The 27,195-nt window shown below is 32.4% G+C and overlaps 1 protein-coding gene and 1 long non-coding RNA gene across 2 annotated transcripts; one reads left to right on the top strand and one right to left on the bottom strand.

The window, feature by feature from the left end:
- Positions 1–1,260: 1,260 nt before the first annotated feature.
- Positions 1,261–18,946, bottom strand: LOC148606129 (uncharacterized). Its single transcript, XM_088543767.1, has 9 exons — positions 18,914–18,946; positions 10,119–10,175; positions 9,025–9,186; positions 8,614–8,690; positions 7,648–7,805; positions 6,960–7,007; positions 4,319–4,432; positions 3,107–3,173; positions 1,261–1,643 (listed from the first exon to the last, which is right to left on the bottom strand). Exons 2-9 carry the CDS (start codon positions 10,141–10,143, stop codon positions 1,455–1,457), a joined length of 840 nt encoding a protein of 279 aa, XP_088399893.1. The 5' UTR covers positions 10,144–10,175; positions 18,914–18,946; the 3' UTR covers positions 1,261–1,454.
- Positions 16,560–25,067, top strand: LOC148606128 (uncharacterized). The gene is made up of 3 exons (XR_015914910.1): positions 16,560–16,742; positions 23,947–24,090; positions 24,573–25,067. It is a non-coding gene; the product is annotated as an uncharacterized LOC148606128 (long non-coding RNA).
- Positions 25,068–27,195: the final 2,128 nt, after the last annotated feature.

Here is a 27,195-nt window from a genome sequence, read left to right as displayed (position 1 = left end):
ATAAATACGTTATTGTTTAATGTTTCATTTTAAATGACATTTAATATAAAATGGCAAAATGTACCTCTCAACATTACATTTTTTTGAACAATGTCGTGCATCTGGCACGTTTTACAATTTATCTACAAATCTACAATTATTTGATTGTTATCGGAAATAAACAATCTAAATTATATATTGCCAAAGACAATAAAAAGTGTTTGCTTTCGAAAGGACCGATGTCTCTGAAAACCAAAGTCACCATATTGACTGTTGGTTGTTGTGGTAGGCCACTGAAGGGAAATTGATTTATTCCATAGATATATTACAACATGTTTCCTTACTTAATTGTTGATCTCTTGTCACATGATTAATGTGTGATGTGCGGACGTTTCAATATTCAACAAATAGTTCATAATTGGACCGGTTGGGTCCCAAACAAATAACACAGACTAAATTGCAGCTTAGATCTATTGAAACTTTAGGGCCACAAACCGATCCATATATTGCCGTTTGACATAAAGTAATATTATACAGAATTATCGCCTATTTATACTTTATGCTCATTTACTTTTGTTACTTTGTATGAATGATTTTAGTTACTTTATGTTCTTTGTTGTGTATGTCTATTTTCCAAGTCTGGTCTTTGTCCCTGGATTACATTCTATTGATTACCGCTATAACCTTGGTTCCCTTGATTACTCTCTCCTAACGTCTTAGCGCATTAAGGACAGAGCAGAATTTGAAAACAAAATTTATTTTTAACTTGAGTGTATGAACATACATTAAGTAATAATATTAGTTTTTGTATCGTGTACAATTTTATCTATAAATAAACGGTTTGTCTTATTATAAGTCTTGTTATGCCATAGCATGATCCAGAACTTGAATGGAATTAAGAGTCTCAGATGATTTTTGCTTAATTATATACTTTGATAATACAAATTATATTATTTAAACTATATCATTTAAACTATGGTTTTCAATTTTAGCAGATTGATTGTTTTTTCAAATAAATATCTTAAACAACTTTCCCAATTCCACCAATTCAACAAAAATCTTCGTCTTGTTTATATAGCTAATGTTTTAATATTTTGTATGACGTCTTGTTTTTGTCATTTTAGATTTTTGATGCAAATTATTTATTTTGTTAGCTGAACTGTATATAGAGACCGACTTTGTTCCTGTTTTACAATCAGGCCAAGCACTTATTTGAATTATTCCATTATTGACGTTCCGTTGTTTCGTCCCTGATATATGCTATAAACAATAGAATCGGAATTTTATTCATTATAAATACAATAACAGGCTTTTAAAATAAACAAAATATGCATTTACATCTCAGCTTTGCTACAAATTTATTCATGTGCATAAATCTAAAAAAAAGATACGATTTCTCAATCATTGGAAATGGCCTTTAGAGCATGTTTCGCTTTGTACATGTAGTTAAGTCATTCGTCACCAGTACTGATATTCTATAATTCTAAATTGTAGAATTTACGAGCATTGTCTTTATAAAGTTTCCATTTTTCGACTTGCGTCAAAGTAGGGAAAAAGGCATTCGACAGAGTGTAGATATCAGCAAAACTACACCCCGCCTCCATACATACAGGCCAGTCTGAACCAAACATACATCGATCTATTCCAAAGCATCTTAATGCATGCTGAAAGATATTAAATATTATATAATGAAAAATCACTTAAACTATCTGAAACAGTTCAATATTTGGGTAAAGCATTATGTTTAAACCTCTGTTACTCTAACTTTTCATGCTTTATGTCCGATTTAATTTAATACTTTGCATCAACTAAAGTAAGATGTTTCTGGTACAGGAATTGCCCTATTTCGTATCGTATTATTGTATAAGCTGAACAAAGTATTCATGAATTTTTCACTATTTATGCTTGCTGATATGACTCTAATCGATTTTTTAACTGTTTAAAATGACTGCTTTTTCATTTATATAACCGGTGCAATCCATCTTTATCAACTCTGTTTTGTCCTTCATTTTCTCCATAAACTCTGTATCAATTTGTTCAACTGAAACGACATGTGAAAATGTGTTGTCAATTGGTCGAATTGGTACCAATCACTGTCGATGCTCCTTATTGTTTGACAACATATTTGTCCAGTGTGGTGGACGTATTTTTCAACAAACGGTCGGCATTCCAATGGGAACAAATTGTGCTCCTTTACTTGCTGACCTATTCCTTCACTCTTATGAGGCTGACTTTATAGCTGATCTGATCAGAAAGAAAGAATATTGTTTGGCTAGATCCTTCAATTTCAGTTTCCGCTATATAGATGACGTATTATCTTTTAACAATCCTAATTTCGGGGATTTGATATATCGCATCTACCCAAAAGAACTTGAGATAGAGGATACTACAGACACTGTGAAGTCAGCCTCATATCTTGACCTACACTTAGAAATCGATGATAAAGGAAAACTATTGACCAAACTTTACGACAAACGTGATGACTTGTCATTCCGAATTGTCAACTTCCCTTTCATCTGTGGCAACATCCCTTCAGCTCCTGCGTATGGAGTGTTCATTTCACAACTCATACGTTATGCCAGAGCTTGCCGAAACTACGCAGACTTTTTTGTATCACGCTAGAACTCTAACAAATATTCTTCTGGAAAAGGGTTATGTTGCTACAAGATTAAAGTCATCACTATGTTGTTTTAAGTTTTATGGTCGTTATCATGAACTCGTGGAGCGTTATGGTGTATCCATCAGCACCATGAAAACTGATTTATTCAACGGGTCATAGTTTTCCTTCCCTTGTTTGTCTACCCCGGACTTGACTTTATATGAGCAACTCGGCAGGTGTTTCTAGAATAGCAGAGGACGCTTACCCTACCGGTGCACCTGGTCCATGCTCCCAGTTTTTAGTGGAGTCCGAGTTGCTCATTTACTTTTGTTACTTTGTATGTATGATTTTAATTACTTTATGTTCTTTGTTGTGTATGTCTGTTTTCCATGTCTGGTCTTTGTCCCTGGATTACATTATTTTGATTACCGCTATAACGTTGGTTCCCTTGATTACTCTTTCATTTGAATACATTATTTGACTCGCTCATAATTCGATTTTGTGTGTTAAATGAAAAATATAGCTTACATCCACATACGGCTGTATATCTTCTTTTTTCCAATGCTGTAAATCTGCCTCTGTCACTAAACCGGATCTGTGTAAATAATAATTCACAAATGTGGTACGAAACGTGCACAACAATTTGATGCTCTACAAGATACAGAAGTCTGCAACAAGTTACATCTATGTTTAAATCATAACTTATGGTGCAAATTAACACAAAGTAGCAATGGAAAGAGTAATCAAGGGAACCAAGATTATAGGTGCAATATCACTATTTCGAAAACCAGTCGCCTGCACATACAAAAAGTAGTTCGTAATGACACAAAGTAGTCCCAATAATGCACAATATCATTCTCATTGCTTAGTAAAGGTATACACACTTGGTGTCATCTGAAAGCTAAATGAATCAGCAATACTCTAAAAACTTCATTTTCTTTATTCAGTGTATGGTAAAACTATTATGAACAAAAACTCTAGGCCTTTCGATATGGCTAAATTTCAAGACGAAAGTAGTTATTTCTGCATATGTCTACTTTCACTTTAACGTTCTTTCTTAGAAGGCACATTAGGTATATTGATATTTTATGAGAGTTAAGGAAAAGGGTGACCATCATAATGATACCCCTCTAGCACCATCTGTACTGATGTAAAAAAAATGTTTGAGCCATATATAGAAAGCTTAAATTCAAATAGAAAATAATGGAGACACGAAACAGTGGTATGACACCTATAGCAGTAATCAAAAGAATGTAATCCAGGGACAAAGATTAGACATGGAAAACAGACATACACAACAAAAAAGCAAACAGTAACTAAAATCAAACATACAATGTAACGCACGGACTAGGTGCACCGGTAGGGTAAGCTCATCAAAAGTCAAGTCGAGGGTAGACGAAAGAAAAGAAAGGATTACGAACTTAGAAATATGAATGAAGTAGATGGTTTTAAGTATTGGTCTCTGTAAGAATCAGATATTGGTAAATAGATCGAGTTATAATTTGTTGGAAATACATTGTAAATAAACATCAAGGACAGATAGCTGTCAAAAATTTCATTTTTGAGAACAGTTTTTGAGCAAATCCAGTGATGCAGAGAACAAATAATTGTCTTTTCAAATAAGGAAGCAGATCGGTGCGTTTTTGACATGCACGTTTCTACTATCCCAATGCGCCTGATTCTAACAATTAAGCGTATATTTTATGTGAACGACTAACAAATTAAAATATGATAACTTGCATTTTACAATGGACATTTTTAAACTGTGCAATGGTCTGTAATTCTTTATCCCATGGAGAAAAAGCTTTGTCTTTGATACATGGCATGGCGATGTGATCAACAACTATTTTCAAACTGTGAAAAAAAAAAAAACAAAACAAAAAAACAAAAAAAAACAAAAAAACAAAAAAACAAAAAAACAAAAAAAAGCAAAATCATTATAAAGTACTAGTTCCGGCGCAAATGAAGAAAAAAGGAGATTGGCCAACAATTTGGTAAAATGTGCTACATATTTCAGAATATTAATGATACAACTACACGTACCAGTACAAGTAGAATCTAGAATTTGATATAGAAGGTTGTATAATCAGACAACAACAACCCCCCCCCCCAAAAAAAAAAAAAAAAAAAACAAAAACAAAAACAAAAACAAAAACAAAAAACAAAAAAACAAAAACAAAAACAAAAACAAAAAAACAACTACAATAACAACAAGACAAATAAACAAAAGAATACAAAAATAAATCGAAAATAAACGAAAGCTAAAACATAATGACTTCTACTGACAATCCGTTCATGTCATCTGTGTTTCTTGTATTATTGGGATTTTGCCAAATTCGTTACCATCACTGATATACGTTAGACATGGCAAATAGCAAATAGACGTCACTGTCTTTTAAAACACACTGAAACACAAATGATGTCCAGATTTTCATGTCTGTTTTAATATGTTAAGATATGTTTCAAGTCCGTGTACCTGTAGGCAAGTCACAATATATCTTGTCAGTTGTCCTTATTTTCATTAAAGTTAACTATATGATCCTTTAAAACAGAAATACAGAATAAGTACTTCGGATTTCCATGGTAAGCTAAACAAACATAAAGATTTTTTTTTGAATTACCATACTAAATGGGTTACATGTAATAGGAGCTGATATAACACCGTATTTGCGGCATTACTTCGAATACATTTACATTCCTGAATTGCCTGAATTACAATTTAACTGTTTATTGTAATTTGAAGTTCTTGTACAGATACCTGTATTGTTCAATTAATACACAATTTGGGATAAAATTGTTCGATTTTTTTCCCAAGATATATACTAAGAATATATTTCGAATTGCGGATGCTATAGCTGTCTGTATCCAATAAGTCTGAAAGTAAAAACATGTTGTATCATAGGTTTCACAATATTTTGAAACACAGATTACATTTACACGGCGCACGATGTACATTTGTTTTGCAATTTGATTTGGCATTAGATTTCGTTATTCCATTTTAACGTTCGAATGACTCATTAAACAAGCAGTGCCGTAGTTCCAGGAAAAATACAATGAGCTGATCCTGTGTAATAGTATTTTATGAAACGAAAATAACATAAGCAAGCAAAATATAGGGTCATTTTAAATGGTTATAACTAATATCTATTATAAGCATTGAAAAAAAATATCATGGTGGGTGGATACAGCAATGAAGGTTGTTTTTGAGTCCAGGGTATTTATTTTTGACACTTCATTCTTTCATTACGTGCAGTAAAATGTTTTGTTTTTTATTTCTTGTTGAATTATTTCTCCGGCGATCAATTAACATAATTATATTTTTTTCACAATCGGCAGGGTCATAATTGCAACTACTTGAACCGACAATGAACCCCCTGTCATCCATGTTATTCAGTAGCTCTTAGTTAAACATTATCAAATTACTTCTATTATAGTTAGTTTTTTGAGCTACCAAGAACCTATATAGCAATTTTGGGAAAAACACAGGACGGTATCATCTTGAAAATTGGCAGTCACTTTAGGGTCGTAATATGCAGGATCCGTGAATACTTGTAGGCCAGATAACACGAATTCCGTTGTAAGTAGAGTGATTGCAACTTATCAAGAAGATTATTTATTTAATAAAATGTAATGGGAAATAAGTGATAAAAACTGGTTCTAGTTGGAGTGTAAAAGCAAGGAAGCTAACGACAGGAATAGTGTGGCACGTCAATGATCGAATTTGCACCATTTTCTTCAATGCCGTTAAAGTCGTCCATATTTACCGCTTTGCTGCGTTCACAAGCTGAAACTAGATCACAGTTACTTTATAACAAACAAAACAGAAACGCATAAGCATTTAACTTGCTTATATTCCTTATTAGGGTTTTCAACGACCTTCAGCTTGCTAGAATTAACGTAAAAGACACACATGTATCTTGATTTATAATATGCAGTGTAGACAACCGAACAGACAAACAGACAGTGGTGCACCATATTTAACTTTTCAGATGGCAACAGTATAATTAAGCAGATATCGAGTATTGGACATTGTGCAGGTGCGTGCACTATAGTGTATGATTGATTTGTATATTGGTTCATTATGGTTTAACATCAATTAGCAGATATTTCATGCATTTCATGAAGAAATTATTCTTCTATTCAACCTTTGATCATGTTATGTACTACTCTAACACGCTAAGCGGGGCCTTTTTGTGCTAGTTTACAGACACAACGCTGGTAGGCTATCTATCCCACTTGGATACCTTTTTTCAAACTCCGAATTATCTGATCGTCACTATTACTCCTAAATATCAAATGATTTGCGGGAAATGGGTAATTTTCAGTTTTGTAATCTTCTTGAAAACGAAGCGGTTGATATCAATAATGACAAATAACTTACTTTGGTAATTGTCTAATAACATCCGGGACATACTTCATCAAATGTGGCCTGCAAAACACAAAATATAACGAAAATACAACTACAAAAGTCTTTGGAGTTTTGTCACCTGTCTCTCATGAAACTTCAAATATTAAATCTTAATTAATTCTAGTACTTTGTTACAAGGTCGTCATAGCTGGCACTTAATTCAAACACAAATACGTTCTTGTAAAGTTATGTATTTATCAATACTTTTGAAGTTCACACTTCCATCGTCTATAAATAAGTTTTAATAACTATAAATACTACTATACTTATAGAGTATACTGATACCTATTCAATAGATGATTTACTTGGATAGGTGGTTTATTTTTTAATTAATTCAACTTCCATACAGGGGATGTTAAACCGAACAGCTGATTTTTGGCTACGCCTAGGGAAATTTTTTTTTCACAAAAATTACCGTATTTGTCATATTATCTTGGTTCCCTTGATTACTCTTTAATAACATGTCAAACCCATAAAACACTTCTTATTTTACCATAAGGTTTACGAGTCTTATACATATTCTTAGAAGTAATATCTAAACCATTTCTGTGATAGCATTTTATCCATTATATAATTTTAATTTAATTTTATCGACAATTCTGTTTACATGTAGGCTGCAACAATATTTTTTTTCTGAGAATATTTGTTTAAAAAGTAACACCTCAATAGTAGATCAAAAGTAAGTCCTCTAGATTCTAAGAGTTGTAGACCACGAAACACATCTTTTCTGGTAAAAAATATGTCATCCTCGACCTCCAGTACGTGGCGACAGCCTTTGAATAATTTGCTTTTCTGTAAGTCATCCAAAATAGAAGGTAGCTGCAGAAAAGTATCACAAAACTTTGCAAAACCAGATTAAAAAATTAATGTAATGGCTTGTGAAATATGCACTTGTCTATCACATTAGCTTATTTTATGAACTTTTAAAATTGTGTTTTACATTATTACTTTTTTATGAGTTATCTACCTTTTGGACGGCTAGATAGTAGCGATATCACGCCATGGACGATTTGATATGAACTCAGGGTATGGAAAATTCGCCGTTGCGTTTGCTTGTTGTGTTATTGAGCATCAGTTTTGTTATAAAAAGTTGAGTGCCCAAAATTGTCAAACGCCCAAAATATTCCAAACGAATCATAGCGAAATGGTTAGATAACTCGTGGAAGTTGGATACAAACTGTATGATAGCAAAATATCAGCTCTCTGTATTCTGTTATTTAATTCCAATATCACAACAACCTTACCAGGGCTCGTACGCGTTTGTAATGATGAAGAAATTCAATAACTCGAGTTAATACTTTGCAATAGTCAACTTTCACTCATCATGAATCTTAAACCTTTATTTTTATACATACTTGTCTGAAGTGACTTTTTATGTATAATTTTAGTTATTTTATAGTCTTTGTTGTGTTTGTCTGTTTTCCATGTCTCGTTTTTGCCCTTGGATTACATTATTTTGTTTTCCATAGAATCTGTGTTCCCTTGATTACTCTTTCATCTAAAAAACGCTTGTCTTAAGTTTAAGAAAACATATGATACAAGAGACGAACATAAGCGTGTATAATACAGTTCACAATTTAAAAAAAAATATACGTGTTGGCGATTATATTAACCCCTCTCTATTTACCTCATGGCTTGTTAAATCTACACCAGCTATGATTCCCTTTATAAATGGGTGTTTCTGTGCTATCTGTATAACCCATTCTGAAATGCATGAACCCATCAAAGAGTTAGTAAAATGCCGATTTCATTGGAAACGGTGTGTAGTTGAAACCTATTTGTACGTATGTTTTGAAAGGTACATTTGTATCTGCAGCATTTGAACTAAATGCATTAAAAGATCGCAATCCGTCTATAAAAAATTGACATAAAGGTTATCATGACGATAAATCACTAGTTAACAGCTGTTATATAAGTCAAATATCTTGAAGTACATATTACAGTTTATTATTTGCGAAATGTCTAAAAATAGACAGTATGAAATCACAAATAACAGAGCACTAATTCATGAAATTATAAAATTGTCTTAACCACTCACTTGCTTCATCAGGATTGCCATTTAAGATTTGTATAAAAACTGCATGTTTCACCGGCGTCTCCCTTATTTCTAGTTCGTACTCTTCGATACTTATATCTCTGAAGAGTTTTGGAGATTCAGCATCGGGCCAGTCATACTGAAACTTCTCTAAATCCCAAATATCTGATAAAAAAGAGATTGCAATCACTAATGATCAGTTTAGTGTTAATTTCTATATTTATTTTAATTGAACGAGTAGTTTCATATGTTGCATTTACAACATATTTAAGGAAGATTATGCAACGTAATGCATGGCATCCATTTCAATATCAATTTAAATAATATATTAGCATTTAATTGCATTTCTTAGAGTTCTTTGCTGTTTGAAATTTAGTTGATAAAATTCCAATGTGTGTTTTTAATTTGCACCTAGTTTTGTGAATACTTATGTAAATTGGATTAAGATTTAAGAACCTTACAACTCAATATACACAATTGCCAACAAATTTTGTGTGGATGGAACATATGAAGTATCTACATGTACTAACCACGTTTGATGTAAACGAAAAAATCTCATAAAATATGAACAACAAGCTCCATAAATAGAAAATAATGATCAAATGTATTCACCTTGAAACAATTGAATAAGGAGTACACAGGCGAATGTGCCACACATGAGAATCAGATGGTTTGCATCATATGATTATCATATGAATCGAGCACCATACGATAATCATATATTTCAATTAACATATAATAATCGCATGGTTATCATATGATAATCACATGGTTATCATATGATAATCACGTTTTTTTTTCACAAACCTGTGATACCATACGTTTTCAAGCCCTTATTATCATATGATTATCATATGTGGCACATTTGGCTGTGTAATTGAAGGATACGGGATCATTAAAAACTGGAAATGGTGAGCATTTTTACATTTGAAAAAACCTTTTTTATATTTTATAACTAATATGCGAAAAAAAAACACAACTGATAACGTAAAAGTACAAAATCACCTATGTACAGAACGAATATACTAATTAAATAACTAACCAACCATTCTTTACAAGTAGTATGTATTACTGACGGATTAAATATCTCTACTTACGAAAATGTGTATCGACGTGGTTCATAATGTTTATAGAATAGTACACTCAAGCTGGGTCTGTAATAAGTTATAGACAAAAAGAAATAAAATGGATTGATCATATATATATGAACAAAGGCGTCAGAGATGTCAATGCCTACAACCCAGAACAAAATCAGGGTGTTCTATTTTGACATTATGCTATTCAAAACACACCTAGATTTAAGCCCAAATTTACGTTAGAAACAATATAATTAAGAGTTTACAGCTAATTGGATTGATTTTAGCGCAATGCTATTAGCCGCATGTATGTTTCTTTAAATGAATCGTACGTAGTACGTTCATGTTGTAAGAAAGCAATAGTGTCGATTATGTTTAATGATTTTTTAGTATATACATTCTTATAAGTCAGTTTTGAAAGCTCTAGGTTACGATAAACTATATAAGATGTCATGTTTAAACAGTGCATATAATGTGAAAGTACTATTTTTTCGTAGGGTACCAATTTTCGTGGTTTTCATTGGTAGACCAGATAAAAAAATATGGTTCCCAACGAAAAAGAGCATGTCATCGATTTGAATACTGAAACCTCAAAACCACGAATTCAAGAATCCACAAACTTGTGTTTTTTCCATAATCCACCAAATTGGTATCTACGAATTAAAGTACTTTCACGGTATTTAACTGTTAATATTCAATTAAAAATAAAGTTCACATAATAGTAAATTATTAAGGACGGTTGCTGTTGTTTTGTGTGTAACATCTGAAATCTTTCTTCAAATATCATATCTCATATTTTGTTTGGGTTCATGAAGTTTACGACTAAATAAGAAACACAAATATGGAATGACATGAGAAAACCAGTAGAAAATCTATTCCGGAAGCATGGAAGTCAACAACAAAGAGCTAATAATTTGTTGAAATACTCGTTCTAATCATAACCTTCTTAATAAACAAAAACAGATGACATACGAATAATTAAAAAAAAATATATCTACTTTTTTATGTGTTTAATAAAACCTACATCTACCTGAAGAAAGATGAACTCCATGAGGACAAAAAAAAGATACCTGGAGGCATACCACCAGATCTTAAATCATAGAAAGGGGCTCAATACGTGAACTACAGAAAACGAAAGAATTAAAAAGGAAATCTGGTACATCTGGTCCATGCCATGTGTCCGATGTGACAAACTCCCTTCCAAAATATATTTCGTAACACGTATATTGAAAGATTATAATATCGACCTTCCATGATCGAGACATATATATAAAAAAGTGTTTTCATTGGTTTGATCCACAGAAGTTGTCATTAGTACTGGCGCTGCGTGTTAGCATATATAAAAAAAGTTATAGTGGAATGACGACGATCAATTTTCGTTACCTTCTGATGTGTTTGTTTGTTTTTTCATAGTGCCAAATGAAAGCCGCCCATTATCACAGTGGGCATGATTGTTCTTCGATAAGCCGTTTTTGTACGATGACTTGTTTTGTTTTTGTCCGATAATTTTTTTTTTCGCGAAAGTTGTCTACAAAGGTGATTTGTAGACAAATGTTTTTTTTTTTTATTCTGAATTAACTACAATATATTTGAAAGAAGGACAAGGTAGGTTTCAAAGATTTATTTTTAGCATGAACAGAAACGAAACTTGAATTCATCATTATAATTGATATTTGTCTATAATGATATGAATTCAATTGTTTTTATTTAATCATCCATTAGTTTTTGTGTTTATCCGACTGGTTCTTGTTTTAGATCGATAATTAACAACGATTCTGAATGTTTAAAACTGATATTATGCATGAAAAAGATGATTGTTCATTGGGCCAATCGTAAGACCATGTCAATCGTGTATTTGTTTTAAGCAATCTTTTCATTTCATTTCATACACCTACCTGTCCTTGTCAAGAATTATGCGTGTATGAACCGGTTTCATTGAATTTGTCCATGTTTTATGGATTAAAAAAGGTAGTAAAAATCGAATTTTAAGCGAATAGAATTTGATTCTCTTTATATGCCCATATTTGATAATAAAGTGTGGTAAATTGTTGTCAAGTTTGTACGCGAATGCATATTGACGTTATAAGGAAAAACTATACATTATTAGTCAATTGATATATACTTTTGTGACTTTTTTGTAATTTTTTTATCATGCACAAATATAAACCATCGCCTAGTTGGTGTAAATATCCAATACGTTTCTCCAAAAATTAACATATCAATGGATGAGTCATGTACTGTCGCGTCAATCTATATCTGACTGAGGAAGGGAGAGGGGAGCTAATAACCTATAAATTATTTTTAAAAAAACATGAAAATGAAACTCTCTTTCGATAAAACAGTTAAAACGTAATATAAAGACCTAGAGAGTTTCACGCTATGAAATAATTTAAATAGAACAAACTGGTAGGGTCGACCTGATGGCACAATAAAGAAACCCGAGGAAAACATAGAATGAAAGCAGGAATTGATATGGCAAACGCTACAAAATGGACATGCGCATGGCTGCCTTAACCATCCTGTGAAATATATGATCATAAATGGATTTTCATGTATAATCAAATGATAGAGTTTACTCAATAATGCATCTCATCCACTCTATGGAACGTCTTAAAATAAACCATAAAGACAAAACGAAACTTCTAGAACACTCGCAGTGACTGAGAAACTTGCTAAGAACAACTTAAAAATAAAAATACTATTAAAACCTCCAGCATGAGAGATTGTCAGTCACTACAATTCAAATTGGAAATAATTCATGTAGTACAATAACAATGGGCAGAACTAGAAAAGCAGTTATAGTATGAAATGCCGAATGAAGCGAGTAAAACAAATTTTTGAGACATCATTATTTGTGAAAAAGCATGATCATGAAAACAAAGTCTTTGTTCCAAATTGGTACATACGCCCGACACGCCGGCCCAAAAAGTCTGCGTAGTGAAGGCAAGCTCTTGCATAACGTTTGAGTTGTGGTATGAAAACTCGATAAGCAAGAGCTGAAGCGTTGTTGCCACAGATGGAAAGAAAGTTAACAATACGGAATGAAAAGTCATCGCGTTTGTTAAATACTTTGGTTTACAGTTTTTCTTCATCATTGATCTCTAAATGTAAGTTTAGATATGAGGATGACTTCATAGTACTTGTATTATCCTTTATCTCAAGTTCTTTTTGGTTGATACGATGTATCAAATCCCCGAAACAAGGATTATTTAACGACAATACGTCATCTATATAGAAGAAACCGAGAATTAAAGGATCTAGTTAAACTATATTCTTTCTTTTGGATCAGATTAGCTATCAAGTCAGCCTCATTAGAGTGAAGGAATAAGTCAGCCAGTAGAGGAGCACAATTTGTGCCAATTGGAAAGCCGGCCGTTTGTTGAAAAACGTTTCCACCATACTGGACAATATGTTGACCATCAAGAATTCCAGCATTTGAAAACAGCTTCTTTGGTATATTCGGTATAGCCTTTTACAAAGAATAAGGAAACTCTTCCAAGAACTACATATTTGTATCTAGGTGTATCGTCTTTTTTTAAGAAACAAAGATGTATAAAATTTTTGAGTCGGGATAAAGAAAAAGTCCTAGGTTTTAATGCTATTGTATTCTGATAATATTCTTGAATTGAGTGTTTGGAGAAGATCTTTCGAATTTTTCCACATTTAATTGATACAACTACAATACTTTAAAGTGTCGTGGTAGGACTGGAGACCTCCTTTGACAGCTGTGTTTATAATTTGAAAGTTTTGAAAAAGGTTTTGTGGTACATGTTACATATCCAGCATTAAACTTTGTTTGTCTTGATTCTTGAGAAGTTTAGGAATCCAGTAAATAGACGGTAGATCACAATTATCGTCTTTAGACCAAAAGACAATATCATAGATTAATGGTTTTTCATTCTCCCTTCTTTGGGGAGTGTGGTAGCAGTATAGGTCTTATTACTGCTATATTTTCTACGTCTACTTCTGGAATTAAACACTGGATGTAACACGTTTTGGAGACAAAAACAATTTTGTTTTGAGTTTTGTGTGCTAGTACAATAACATATTTGTCATGTATAGTAAACAATGTTTTGCTACATCGGGATCTTTGAAAATGGATATAGCATTGATACTCATTGACCATAATTAAAACGTTCATACATTTCAAAATTAAAGACCTCACAGCATTTACCCACTCTGACAGAGAACCAATGTTTCCTTGTTCTCGTTTTATCCATTTTCTCGCGTAGTAATCCACGGCATCCATAAGAACTTTAAAGTTATAATTCTAATTTATGGAGTGTGGTTCGCGGTACTTGGGACCTTTACACAGAAACTTACAGAGAGATTAGTTTTCGATGGTATTTAAATCTCCCGTAATAACGTCACCGAAGGATCATATTTAAATGGAGAGGTTATACAAGAACAGTCAGGTGGTTTGGTCTCAATCTCGAGGTCCTACAACAACCTATTTTAATTGAAAATTTTGGATGCAAAAGGTGAGGTATAAGAATATGAAATAATCGGTATTGATTTGTCTTTGAAATACAGGGAAATTTTGTACGTGACGTTTTTGTGTTGAAGGATGTTAATCAAATTAATTGCATCTATACCTTTGTTGACAAACGATAGTTGAAAAAATAATTTTCTTTCATTTTGATCCTTAACACAAACTAATTTTAAGAGTCTGTGGAAAACAATATTAAAAAAGATGGCCACAAAAGTCTGTATAATGATGAGGAAGGTTTAGAAACAGGAGTTTCAAAACCTGTTTTGCAGAGAGAGTGTAATCTATTACGTGTAGCTGAAAACCCCATCAGATTTTGTTCGGAAAAAATGAGCTTCATAGAATATACAAGAACCTCCTGCAAGTGCTATCATTTGTACAAAAGTTACCTGACATCAAATGCCATTGTGCAATGCATGCATCGATCTTTATCATTTGAATGTTGTTGTTTTCAGTAGTAATTACATTGTATAACACAGTTGAATAAGAAAAGCAAGAATATTTGATGTTTAGAGCAAACATTTTTTTAGTAAGAATATTTTCTAAATACGCAAAGTTGTTGCCATATGACAGTTCAACGATAAATGAATCAATGATAAGGCCGGTATGGATATTTCATATATTTGGAAAGGAATGTTTATATGTTTATGAATGAAAATATATATCATTGCTTACATGTGTTTACGATTAGCATGACTAAATAATTTGAACAAATACACTTCGAAATATTTATTTGTAGTGTGTTGTGTTGTTATAAAAACATCGAGAAAAAAAACGACTGATCGAAGAACAATCATAACCACTGTGAATATATTCTATGCTATCAATCATGTTGGCATCTTTTTGTATATGAGTCATTATGCATGGTTTAAGAATGCCGTGATAGTTAAATAAGACATCCTATTCACAATGCACGAACTAGATAACGAATTCCTACCTGAGTCATTTAGGCAAAGTTATATCGGATGAGAAGCAATTACATGAAAAACACAAAACTACCAGCACACACACACACACACACACACAGAAGTAAAAAAATGAAATTAAATTTTGATTTATACGAAAGAGAAAAAAGGACCCACAGATAGTTATAAGTATAGTACTTAGAATTGGGAATTGTAATGGGAAAGGGCGCGGCGGATGTCGTGTATGGGATGGAAATTTAGAATTAGGATAGCGAAAAAAAGTTCAATTTTTGTAGCGTATCGTGACATTCCGACACCCTCCATTATATTTTGATTAGGTACTTACTGTCCGAAATATCATCCAATTATAAACTCTTGTGTTTCATTCAGATTTAATTGTGCAGAATTGGTTGTTGCCTTAATAGTGTTTAACACATTACAGAGCTTTATATATAGGTTTTCAACACACCCATTCCAAAATAATTAAAAGAAAATTAAGAGCAAACATTATTGACACAAAAAATAAATAAATTCGTGTCAGTCTCAATGGTAATAATCAATTTACCGAATTAATAAACAATGAAAGTCTGGCAGTGAGTGGAACATGAAATAACCCACTATAACAGATGAATTTGGCTTAGTACCACAAGAATTACAGAATGACGGAAAAATAACTGCATTACACTTCAAATAGGTTTGGCTTCGCTAATTGAAATTATACAATAAGACTGGTGGTGTTTTAAATGTTTTACCAATTTACCTGATTCAATCACTAAACATATGCACTAAGATTATTAAGATACAACAGGTATTCAGACATATATCATGATCCAGATGATGAAAAGATGTGCGGTGGTTTATAAATTGGCATTTTGGTTAGTTTATAAACATATATCTACTTTGTTTATATTGAAAAAAAATCAAATGCTAACAAATATTATGATGCGCCTTAAAGAAATTAGTTTAAATCAAGATATAAATACTAGTAATTCCGTGAATTTACAGATGTGAATTTAATTATAAAATCCAAGAATGAAAACAGTTTAGCTAAATTAAATTTGATTCTTCTCCTCTGGCTCCCGGTAACGCATATTTACACATAATAACATCAAAATATATGCATGAAATAAGAATTGATCTGATTGATACCAACTGAAACAGAGCACATATTGAATACTCGGATATTTCTACTGGCCACAGACGTTCAGACTAACTATATGTTAAAAGCCTATGGATGTATCGAAACAGCAGGTATGTTGATGTAAACACTTTATCATTGTAATATTACATATAATTGATGGTATATCATCATAAACTATATTGTCAATGGATTTTGGTTGCTCAAGTAGAACGATTACAGTTAACATGTAAATAAATTTAAGAGATACATGAACGATTTAGTTGGTAGTTTGTGTAATACTAAAATCTGGAGTACTTAAACTTTCAAAGTGTAAATTGTAAAGTTACCATCTTAATTGTTTTCTTAAAATGATGATAATATTCGCCTGGCTTTTAAAAAAAAAATTGTACAAGAGCCGCAAAATTATTAGCACTTAACCTACATCAAAATAACTTTAATATTTTTGATAATTCTTTTAGTCGTTAAATAAAATTAATACAGTTGTTGCATTCACCCCACTATCCTTTTTACAATTTTACATGTCTCCGTAAAACTTGTAACAACAGGTTTTTGATAGAGAACTAATGCATTTTGACATTACCCAACGTGTCTCTACTTATCAACTGACGACTACCTATCCCCAAATTACGCACTCTCACATGACGCAAAATGGATCTTATGTGGTGTATTATTATAGAAAAAGCAGGGAATGGACTTCTCACAACTAAAGTAGTATTTTCAAATGCATGTTCGTGTAATGGTTACTTCAAAATAATAACTAAATACGAAATTAGTTGTGCTGATGAAAACAAACAATTACGACACTACGCCCCGAAATAGACGGGTATAAACCAATATTGGTAGGGAATTATTTCACTTCACACTGTTTAGATACACATAGCAATGTAAGAAGAACACGTGAACTTTTGTGAACTTATGCCAGAGTACACTTTTTTAGAAACTATTTTTATTGTTATATTTTTATACATAAAAAAGAACTACGGTCAATAAACTAAAAGTATCAAGCTAGCCTTATGGAATAACGTAAATCTTCTAAATTACTTTCTTAATGGCAAATATTACTCTTAAGATAAAAGGATGCCTTATTTTCTACGGCATCATTATAACCACTCCTTCCCAATGAAAAATAGACAATGAAAATCTCAATACATTTTTTCCTCCTTGAGTATGGTGGTACAACACATGTCATAACTCTGACTTGAATGGGTTGTATGTTGGTTACAATATCAATGACGTAGGAATGTCGTCAAACAGTATATTTCGGTACAATCCCACGTGTAGCACTGTTTCTTTTCTTTCGCTGTCGCTTTGAGACAAAACACACATTTAGAAACGTTTACGCGATGAATTAACGACTGAGAGGTTATCTAATTGAAATCAATTATATAAATACACACATTTAAAACATACGATGACTTAAATATACAAATTTAATGCAACTTCAATGCAGGGGAAGTTAAACGAACAGTCGTTATTTTGGCTACGCCTAGGGAATTTTTTTTCACAAAAATTACTGTATTTTTCATATTAGAAAAGAAATAATTCATTCCGGGGGTAGATTTGTACTCTTTCTAACATGGGTTTGCATTTATATTCTATTTTGATACCTTGCTGTCGCCCGGTGTTAAATAATCGAATATAAATACCGTACCCATGTTAAAATGAATACAATTCTACCCCTCTACCACTTACTTCTTAAACAACAAACATTAAAATTAGTATATTATGTTGAACTTTACCACAGCTACAAATACCAGTCATTCTCTGCCCTGTACAAGTCTCCGGTTTCCAATCAAACAAAAATGGAGACGAAATCTTTGGTTGAAATGAAAAATGGTTTCAGTGCACGTATAGGTCATTGGTGGGACAAATTCGTAACATAGTGACCTCGTGCGGAAATTACCCTGGTCAGTAGGGATTATACCTGCCTCGACAACGCATAGTCAGGTATAAACGGTACAGCCCAGGATAAATTCTGTACACGTCACCAAATGACTATGTAACTGATGATACATGTCACCGTTTTTTAATAGAATACGCCATACCTTTAAACAAAAGATGAATATTTGAGAAAAGATCACCCGAAGCTTTAAATTGAAGGACTCATAGAGAAGTCAAAACATCGTATATTTACAAGGCCAAAAACAAAGGAAAAAAAGAAAGCAATGACAAGCAATAAAAAATGAAAAAAAAAATAAAACATGACTGTCAGTGACATCAGATGATCCAACTTGTATGTTAAAGCCAATAAGAATCGACAACTGACATAAACAAAACTTACGTGAATTGATCCAAATTTATCGGTTTGATACACTATACTGAATAACTATTTAAGTTCCCAGTGATATAAAGAGGTATATTACGCATTTCATTTCTACTTCATTGGTAATTAAGATTTGTCTAGTGACTTAATTTACATAGGCAATAACGACTTATAAAAATGACGTGTCTACAAAGTAAAGTAATGCATTTATGTTCAGATAATCTGCACCGTAAAACATACATTTATATTTTCATTTTAAAATTTACCATTTTTGTAATATATATTACGTAAAAAGTATACGATGTGTTTGAACTGGTTTTATAAGGCATTAACCAACTCCTTTAATGTTAGATCAACAATGAACCGAAACAACAAACGAACAAACTATGGAATACCTCCATATACAGCAAGTCAGCATGCCGTCCACTCTATTTCTTTTACATGGCGTTTTCTTGTGAAAACGCTGTGACGACCAAATAAAGAGTCTTTTGGTGTGATTTCCCTGGGGTCAAACCCGTTAAAACCCTTCTCAGTATACCATTACTCCACCGGGTTTGGCACACATCCTAAGAAGAAACAACTAAAGCGTTTCTTTGAAAGCATTTTGTCAATTTTATAAACTTAATCTAATTTTATCGACAATGCGGTTGACATGTAGGCTACAACAATATTTTTTTTCTGTAACTTTTCGCTTAAAAACAAACACCTTAAATATTAGATGAAAAACAAGTCTTCTAGATTCTAAGAGTTGAAGACTACGAAGAACATTTTCTCCCGTAAAAAATATGTCATCTTTTTCCATTAGTACTATGTAATAATCTTTGAATAACCTACTTTTCTGTAAGTCATCCAAAACTGTAGGTAGTTACCAAACGAGATAAAGAAAGTAATGTAATAACTAAAAAATGTGATTGCTTAACATATCAGCTTATTTTAAGAGCTTTCTTTTGCATAATTTGATTTCTATGATTTTGGATGGCTTGATAATGCCATATAGACTGAGTGAAAATTGAATGTGATCGCAAAATCTCAACTTTCTTTATTATCTATATATTATTTCGATATCACAACAAACTCGGCAGGGTTCGTACGCGTTTCATGTAGAAATTGAATAAGTCAAGTTGATATTTTGCGATATTCAATTTTCACTCATTATGAAACCTATGATTTTATCTTTACTTGTCTGAAATTGTTTTATCAGGCAAATATCTGTCCTATACATGAAAAAAAGATGGTGCAAGAGACAAAAATAAGCGTTATACATATTGTTCACAAGCCGTACAAAACTAAAACGTATTGGCCAGTATATTAACTTCTCAATATGTTTACCGCTGGACTTGTTCAATCTACGCCAGCTACAACCCCTTTTATAAATGGGTGTTTATTCGCTATCTGTATAATCCATTCTGAAATGCATGAACCAATCAAAGAGTTAGTTAAAAGATGACAGTAATTAATTCAAACCTTTATTTTATAGTTTAACTTTTGTTTATCAATTGTTTCATGTTATTTTTACTATCAAATATGAACTCTTTTTGTTAATGCCATGTAAATAATTCATTTTGCATTTTGATATAATACATGTACGTTTGATTAGATTTTCTACTAGTACATTTTTATCAGCCGCATTTTAACTAAATACATAGGAAGATCGAGATTCATATATAAACACTATATAAAAAAGTACTTATAACCAAACCAGTTAACAGTTTTAAGACGATTCCAGATTTATAAAATTTATGCAAAACATGTAGGAAAAAGGTCTCTAAAAAGGTATTTAATGTTCGGCGCTGTAACATAATAGTTGTGTTGCCGTTGATTATATGATTACATTCGATTGTTACCGACTGTTATTACATGTACAATAGTTACATTTGCATTTTGTAAATAAGATTCTCAGGTATGTGACCCGAACTTGGTTTTTTTTTATTAAATGATCATAAAAAATACCAATATGATAGGCAACATTTAGGCAATGATTCAAAAGAAAAATAAAAGGAAGGGCAGTACATATACCAACCGACAATAGCAAGGCAAAATTGTCAACTTTGTCATCAGTCATTTTAAAAGGAAACGGTGGTTGAAACATCTATGTATTTATGTGTCAAACTTTTTATCTACAGCATTTGATAGAGTAATCAAGAGAAGAAAGATTCTGGCAGAAATCAAAAGAATGTTATTCAGGAAAAAAACAGACTTGGAAAACAGACAGGCACAACAAAGGACATAAAATAACCATAGTTAAAATTTTCGTTTCCATGAAACGTCTAGAAGTCGCCCTCTCTTTCTGGATCTATTTTTGATATACATTTACATATTGTCAATTGAACTTTATATCTGTAATCGGGATTGCCTAAAGAACCTAGATATTAATTGTCATTTTAATAATGGCGGCTGATGTATAGTTAAAATTATCGATTGACTTGTAGATTCTGAATTGGTACACCTTTAAGCACGTATATATTAATTTTCATCAAAATAATGAAAAAATGAGATCATTCAACGGGTCATAGGTTTTCTTTCCTCGTTTGTCTACCCCGGACTTGACCTTTTATGAGAAACTCGGCGGGTGTCTCTAGAAAAGCAGAGAACGCTTACCCTACCGGTGCACCTGGTCCATGCTCCCAGTTTTAGTGGAGTCCGAGTGGCTCATTTGCTTTTGTTACATTGTATGTATGACTTAAGTTACTTTTTGTTCTTTGTTGTGCATGTCTGTTTTCCATGTCTGGTCTTTGTCCCTGGATTACATTCTTTTATTACCGCTATAACCTTGGTTCCCTTGATTACTCTTTGAAGAATCGCGACCTCCACATAGTCCAAATCGTCAATTGAGCTCTAGATTATAAATCAGAAACGCTTAAATATCCAAGATACCAAATCATTGAAATCCGTTAATTTTGATTTTTTACCGCGATGGAAATGGCTGTCGAGATACACGCAATTTTTTTCGCGATTTTGTTTGGAGTCTTGTGCCGAATATGCATACCAAGTTTTCTTAAATTCTGATCAGCAGTTTCAGAGAAATATGAGTTGAACGTTTTTACGTAAAACTTTGGGTACTGTCATTCTGGCGGCCATTTTGAAAAAATGGCGGCAACCGGAAAATGTTCCTGGGGGGGGGGGGTAGATCTAAATTCCTGTCATGTTTCATTTTAATCGGATGAGGCACTTTTGAGAAAACGCGCGTACAACTTCAAGATAGGAGAAATAAAATAATAACAAGTGCTTCTTTGCAAACAAAACACAAAATTCGTCCAAAACGTCAAATGGTCGAATTTAGTCTAGTTATGAAGCCGTCATTGACTTACGAAAGCTGCGATAACCTTAGAAATTAATTTCCACTGAAATTGAACAGTGTTGAAATTTTGCCGATTTCAGCGGCCACATAAAAAAATCAATGGTTTCGCCGATTTAGTAATATTTATATACATGTATTTACAGATAATTTTTTTATGAATGAAAATATCCCTTTAACTAATCGGACTAAAATAAAAAAAAACACATCGGATGCAATGAAGAACCAAATATTGCTTCATCGGAGAAGACCAAGGACCAATGCAAATTTCGTCAAAAGTGCAGAATTTCGGAAATCTTTCCCTTCGTTTACACACAGAAGAACATGTAAAGATAAGCACATTGTATCACCTAAATTAACAACTTGGAAGACACAAATCATAATCAGACCTAATAAAAATATGTACAATTCCAATTGCGTTTCATATTTTTATTTGTTGTGTGTACGATGACCAGTGTATAAAAATGATTTCTACTTGACACTCTCAAAATCTTACCGCGCAATATACCCCAACATATCAATGGTTAATAAAAACCGAAACAACATCATTAAACAAAATGGACACAGTGTAAAAAACATATAAAACAAATTCGTAAGTTCTAAAAAGTGAGGAATGAAAGGTCGCCAGGAAAAGTACAATTAATGCTTGTATCAAGTGAAAGGGTCAAATACTGGAAAACAGTTAACGAATAGACAAAAAACAAAACGAATAATAATAAATAAAAAAAATAATGAAACCTAGTCATTTTTCTTCGTTCCTTTAAATTGAAAAAAGGAGATTAACCATTTTCACCTAACTAAAATGCGTCACATGTATAATGAATGGATGTTAAATATTTCGATGTATGCAATATAATAAGTGTTTTCTGTTACTTTGCACGCCATTCAGTCATTAAATCCGAGAAGCTTATGAATCCAAATCCAAATATTCCCTCGCCTAATTCACATTAACTTTCTGATTGATTCATCCTTACGCGAATTATTGATGAATTCAATCGGGAAACGGATATCTACTATGTATCTGTCCCTTCTGATGTATTTAACTTTTGCTTTGGAAACAGATGCTAGTCCTGTAATTGTATTTGATCCTATCAAACAAGGTCAGTGGCTTATGATATCAAAACGCACTTTGTATGTTTCAAATATACAAGAGATCATTACTGTAGCATAAAATTATACTGACACATGTATGGCTTGTTATTATTGTATCAATGCATGTCAAAGTAGGTTCATTTATGTAAAAATAAATTATTTTCAGTATTAATAAGGCATATATCAACAAATGCGTCTCGCTAAACAAAAGTCAAGTACTCAAAAACAATGATATTTTTGTATAACCTGGTTACAAGTTAGACATATTACAAAATAAAATAGAATCAATCAAGGATTGTTTCCAGTTGTTGGTTAGAATATTTGATATAAAAGACTTTGGATAAGTTTACGTTGAATCCTGGCGGTTCATGTTACAGCATACACCGACCAAAGTAATTTATATCCAATAATTGAAAACGCTTCCTTTATTCTAAGTCCGGAATTTGTATACTAGAAGTACATGTACTCACAACCAAATATATTGAAATAAAGAGACAAATCATCAACAGTGTAATCATGGCCCTTTCAATAAACCTTGACATTTGTATATGATGTCAATCGCCAATTCAACTTGACCAAACATTGAAATTTTCTTTAATCATTTGCATTTGACTATACTATTATCACATGTAAACAGATAAAAATTGTATAATTGTTTTTTCAGAAATCTGCTTCTACGGAAAGAATACACAGTTTATTATTAAAAAGGTGTTCAGTATAGCATCAGACAAGTCATCGTGCCCATCAGCCCCAGAATGTCCTAAATGTCCTTTATGTCCTAAGTGCCGAGAATCTCTGAAACTTAAAAGTGAGTACATATTTTCTCGAAACGATCACGTTTTTTTTCATTTTTTTGCCTGATTTGATAAGAATGTGCTGTTAACCGATGCAGTGTACTTTCACGTGATAAACTATAGTTCACTTAACTTACCCTTTTTATTTGTTTGTCTGTTTGGCCTTAGTCTCTGCTCCATAGTATCCTTACACAGAAATTCAGTGTTTCTAAAATGTTTTCTATATACATTATACTAAATAAATGAGAACCAAGCCAAGCTTTTTGAGAAGGAACTAATTGTTGCTGTTGAGACGATTTTTTCAAGTGAAAAGTGTTTATTTAGATGTCAAGAAATATTAGCTGATCAATATACGAAAAGTCTGTTTTGTATTTTTTCAGTTTTCGTTTCCTTTTCTTTCTTGCTTTGTTTCCTTAAATAGTAATGTAGATTTTAATTATGCTGTATTTGAATAAATATCTGGTAACATGTACAATACGCTTTCAATTTGTTTTAGTGAAAATTCCGAAGGAATGTCCCGATTTTGTTGGCCAAAAAAAGGCAGTGGTGTATATAAGGTGTATCCAAAGAAAGGTTTAACTCTTGAGGTGTACTGTGATATGGACACCGATGGGGGCGGTTGGACGGTAAAACTACTATATAACTTCCGCTTATTTAGCAAGGGATTCAATGAAATGAAGTTTTGTTAACAGTAGGCTAGACTAAAACACTCACAGGAAGAAGACTATACTTTATTATGAGTATTATGTTTGTTTGCATATTTCCTCATTTTGCCATACACAACCCTTTCTTTGTCGAACACACAATGCTTGCTTATCGTAACAAGAAAAAGATCCTGTACTTGGTACTCTACACGACTGGTTAGGACTTGGTACTCTACATGACTGGTTAGGACTTGGATTTTTATAAAACTCATCTTTGATCTGAAATAACATATACAGAAGTTCGTTTATTATTTAACACGTATAAAGAGATCTATGTGTTTTTTTCAGCTGTTGTCTTTCTTTTTTCTTCTGTGGCGTTTCCAATTGTGTTTGTAATGCTGATAATAATTTCGGAAGGGTGACAATACCGATTTATATTCAGAAGTGTACCGTAATTATACATAAAAACAGGACTTCAGACAAAATATCCTTAAAATGCCATGGTCTGAATAACAATCATGGAAATATTCAAAAAGATACATCAATAACAGAATGTTAACAGTATGACACGATACAACACACTGACAATATTCGTTAAATATGATCAGAACAAACCTGACATTTTACAATTTCGCCGATATGAAAATTTTCTTCTAGAAAATAAATACATCCATTGTGCATGGGTTGATGGAAATCTCATATGGTAATCACAAAGTTGAATTTTCTTGTCTTTGTCTGAAAGATATCGATTCAAAACAATTTCAGAGATTCGTAAATTGTTCTTTACTGTATAATTGGCATGAAAAACCGAAATTAATGAAAATACGATAAAATGTACGTTCACATTTTATCGAATGACCAACACGATGTTATTAAATTTCTTTTCGATTCAATCCTAGAGTGGCTTTACTAATAGGAAGCTACAAACTGCATAAATACAGCGAAAATAAAATCCAAATCCAAAAGAATTTCGGTCCGCAAATATACCACTAATACTGTATCGCCATACCCATCATTAGTAACTGAACTGATCCGATCTTGTAATGTATAGCACAGGAATCAAATTGTCAACCTGTGAAAAAGTTGAATGTAGAACCAAATCTTAAACGACCCTGAAAATAAAAAAAAAGAGAAGTTGAATCTTATTTCAGGTTTTTTCTAGAAAAGCAGAGGACGCCTACCCTACCGGTGCACCTGGTCCATGCTCCCAGTTTTTAGTGGAGTCCCAGTTGCTCATTTACTTTTGTTACTTTGTATGTATGATTTTAGTTACTTTATGTTCTTTGTTATGTATGTCTGTTTTCCATGTCTGGTCTTTGTCCCTGGATTACATTATTTTGATTACCGCTATAACCTTGGTTCCCTTGATTACTCTTTAACAATTTTGTCTGTGATCAACAAGAGATGCATTATATCAACTATTTTCTCACTCATCTAATAGTGGATGTTATGTTGTGATCAGAATGAACCAATTCATAAGAGTGAACGGGAAAACAAAACAACAATAAAAAACCAAGACAAAACAGGCAGAACAACAAAAAACGAACAATAATAAAAAATAACCGAACAAAACAATCTCTGTTTGAACATGATATCTTGAACCCTTTATTTTTTTAAACTTATCCTCCAATGACAAACTCTTCATCCTTAGTTAAAAAGAACAACTAATGTGGCAAAAGCAACAGAAATACAATTGGTATAACTTCACATTACATATTAATAATATCTGGCAATTGATTTTTTCACAGATAACTTTAGAATTCACGAAAACTATAATTGAATCATTCATAAACCATATCCCTAATCTCCGCCAATCGACCAATTCATACTCTCTATCCAAAATTTCACACTCTTTAGCTCCATCGATCATTCCCTATGCACCATATACCTCACCTCAATCATTCTCAAGACACAATCCGAATCTCCATCGATCATTCTCTAGACACCATTCCAAAATCGTATGCTTCACCTATACCGATCATTCCCTGAACAGTATCCAAAACAGTATCCAAATCTTCTTCAAAATTTCCATAGACACCATTCCAAACCCACGCCTTCAACTCTGTCCATCATTTCCAAGACACTATCTGATAAATGAATATTCCTCGTCTTCATCGATCATTCAATGAACACCATTATGAATTTTTACCACTTCTCCTCCATCGATTATTTTCTCGACACAACCATAAATCCATATCCCATATCTAACTCCCCTCTATCAATTATCCCAAAGACATTATTCCAAACCTATACCCGAAATCCACATCAATCTTTAGGTTACAGACCACCAATTCAACCAATGAGCATTTGGAACGTACAAAAAAATAGTCCTACGCAGAAATTACCCGTGTTCCTCATAGTGCTGTGAAAGAAAATCTCATTTTATTTAAAAAAAAAAACTAAACAGTTTCTGAAAGGAAAAACATTTCTGTACATTTTATAGGTGTATTTTGCTTCTTGTGATGTGACGTCTTC

The sequence above is a fragment of the Perna viridis genome, chromosome 9 (assembly GCF_037379345.1).
Source record: "Perna viridis isolate PV_CMFRI_1.1 ecotype Kerala chromosome 9, ASM3737934v1, whole genome shotgun sequence".
In the NCBI taxonomy this organism is placed as follows: Eukaryota; Metazoa; Mollusca; class Bivalvia; order Mytilida; family Mytilidae; genus Perna; species Perna viridis.
This window is presented reverse-complemented; position numbering and strand designations above follow the sequence as displayed.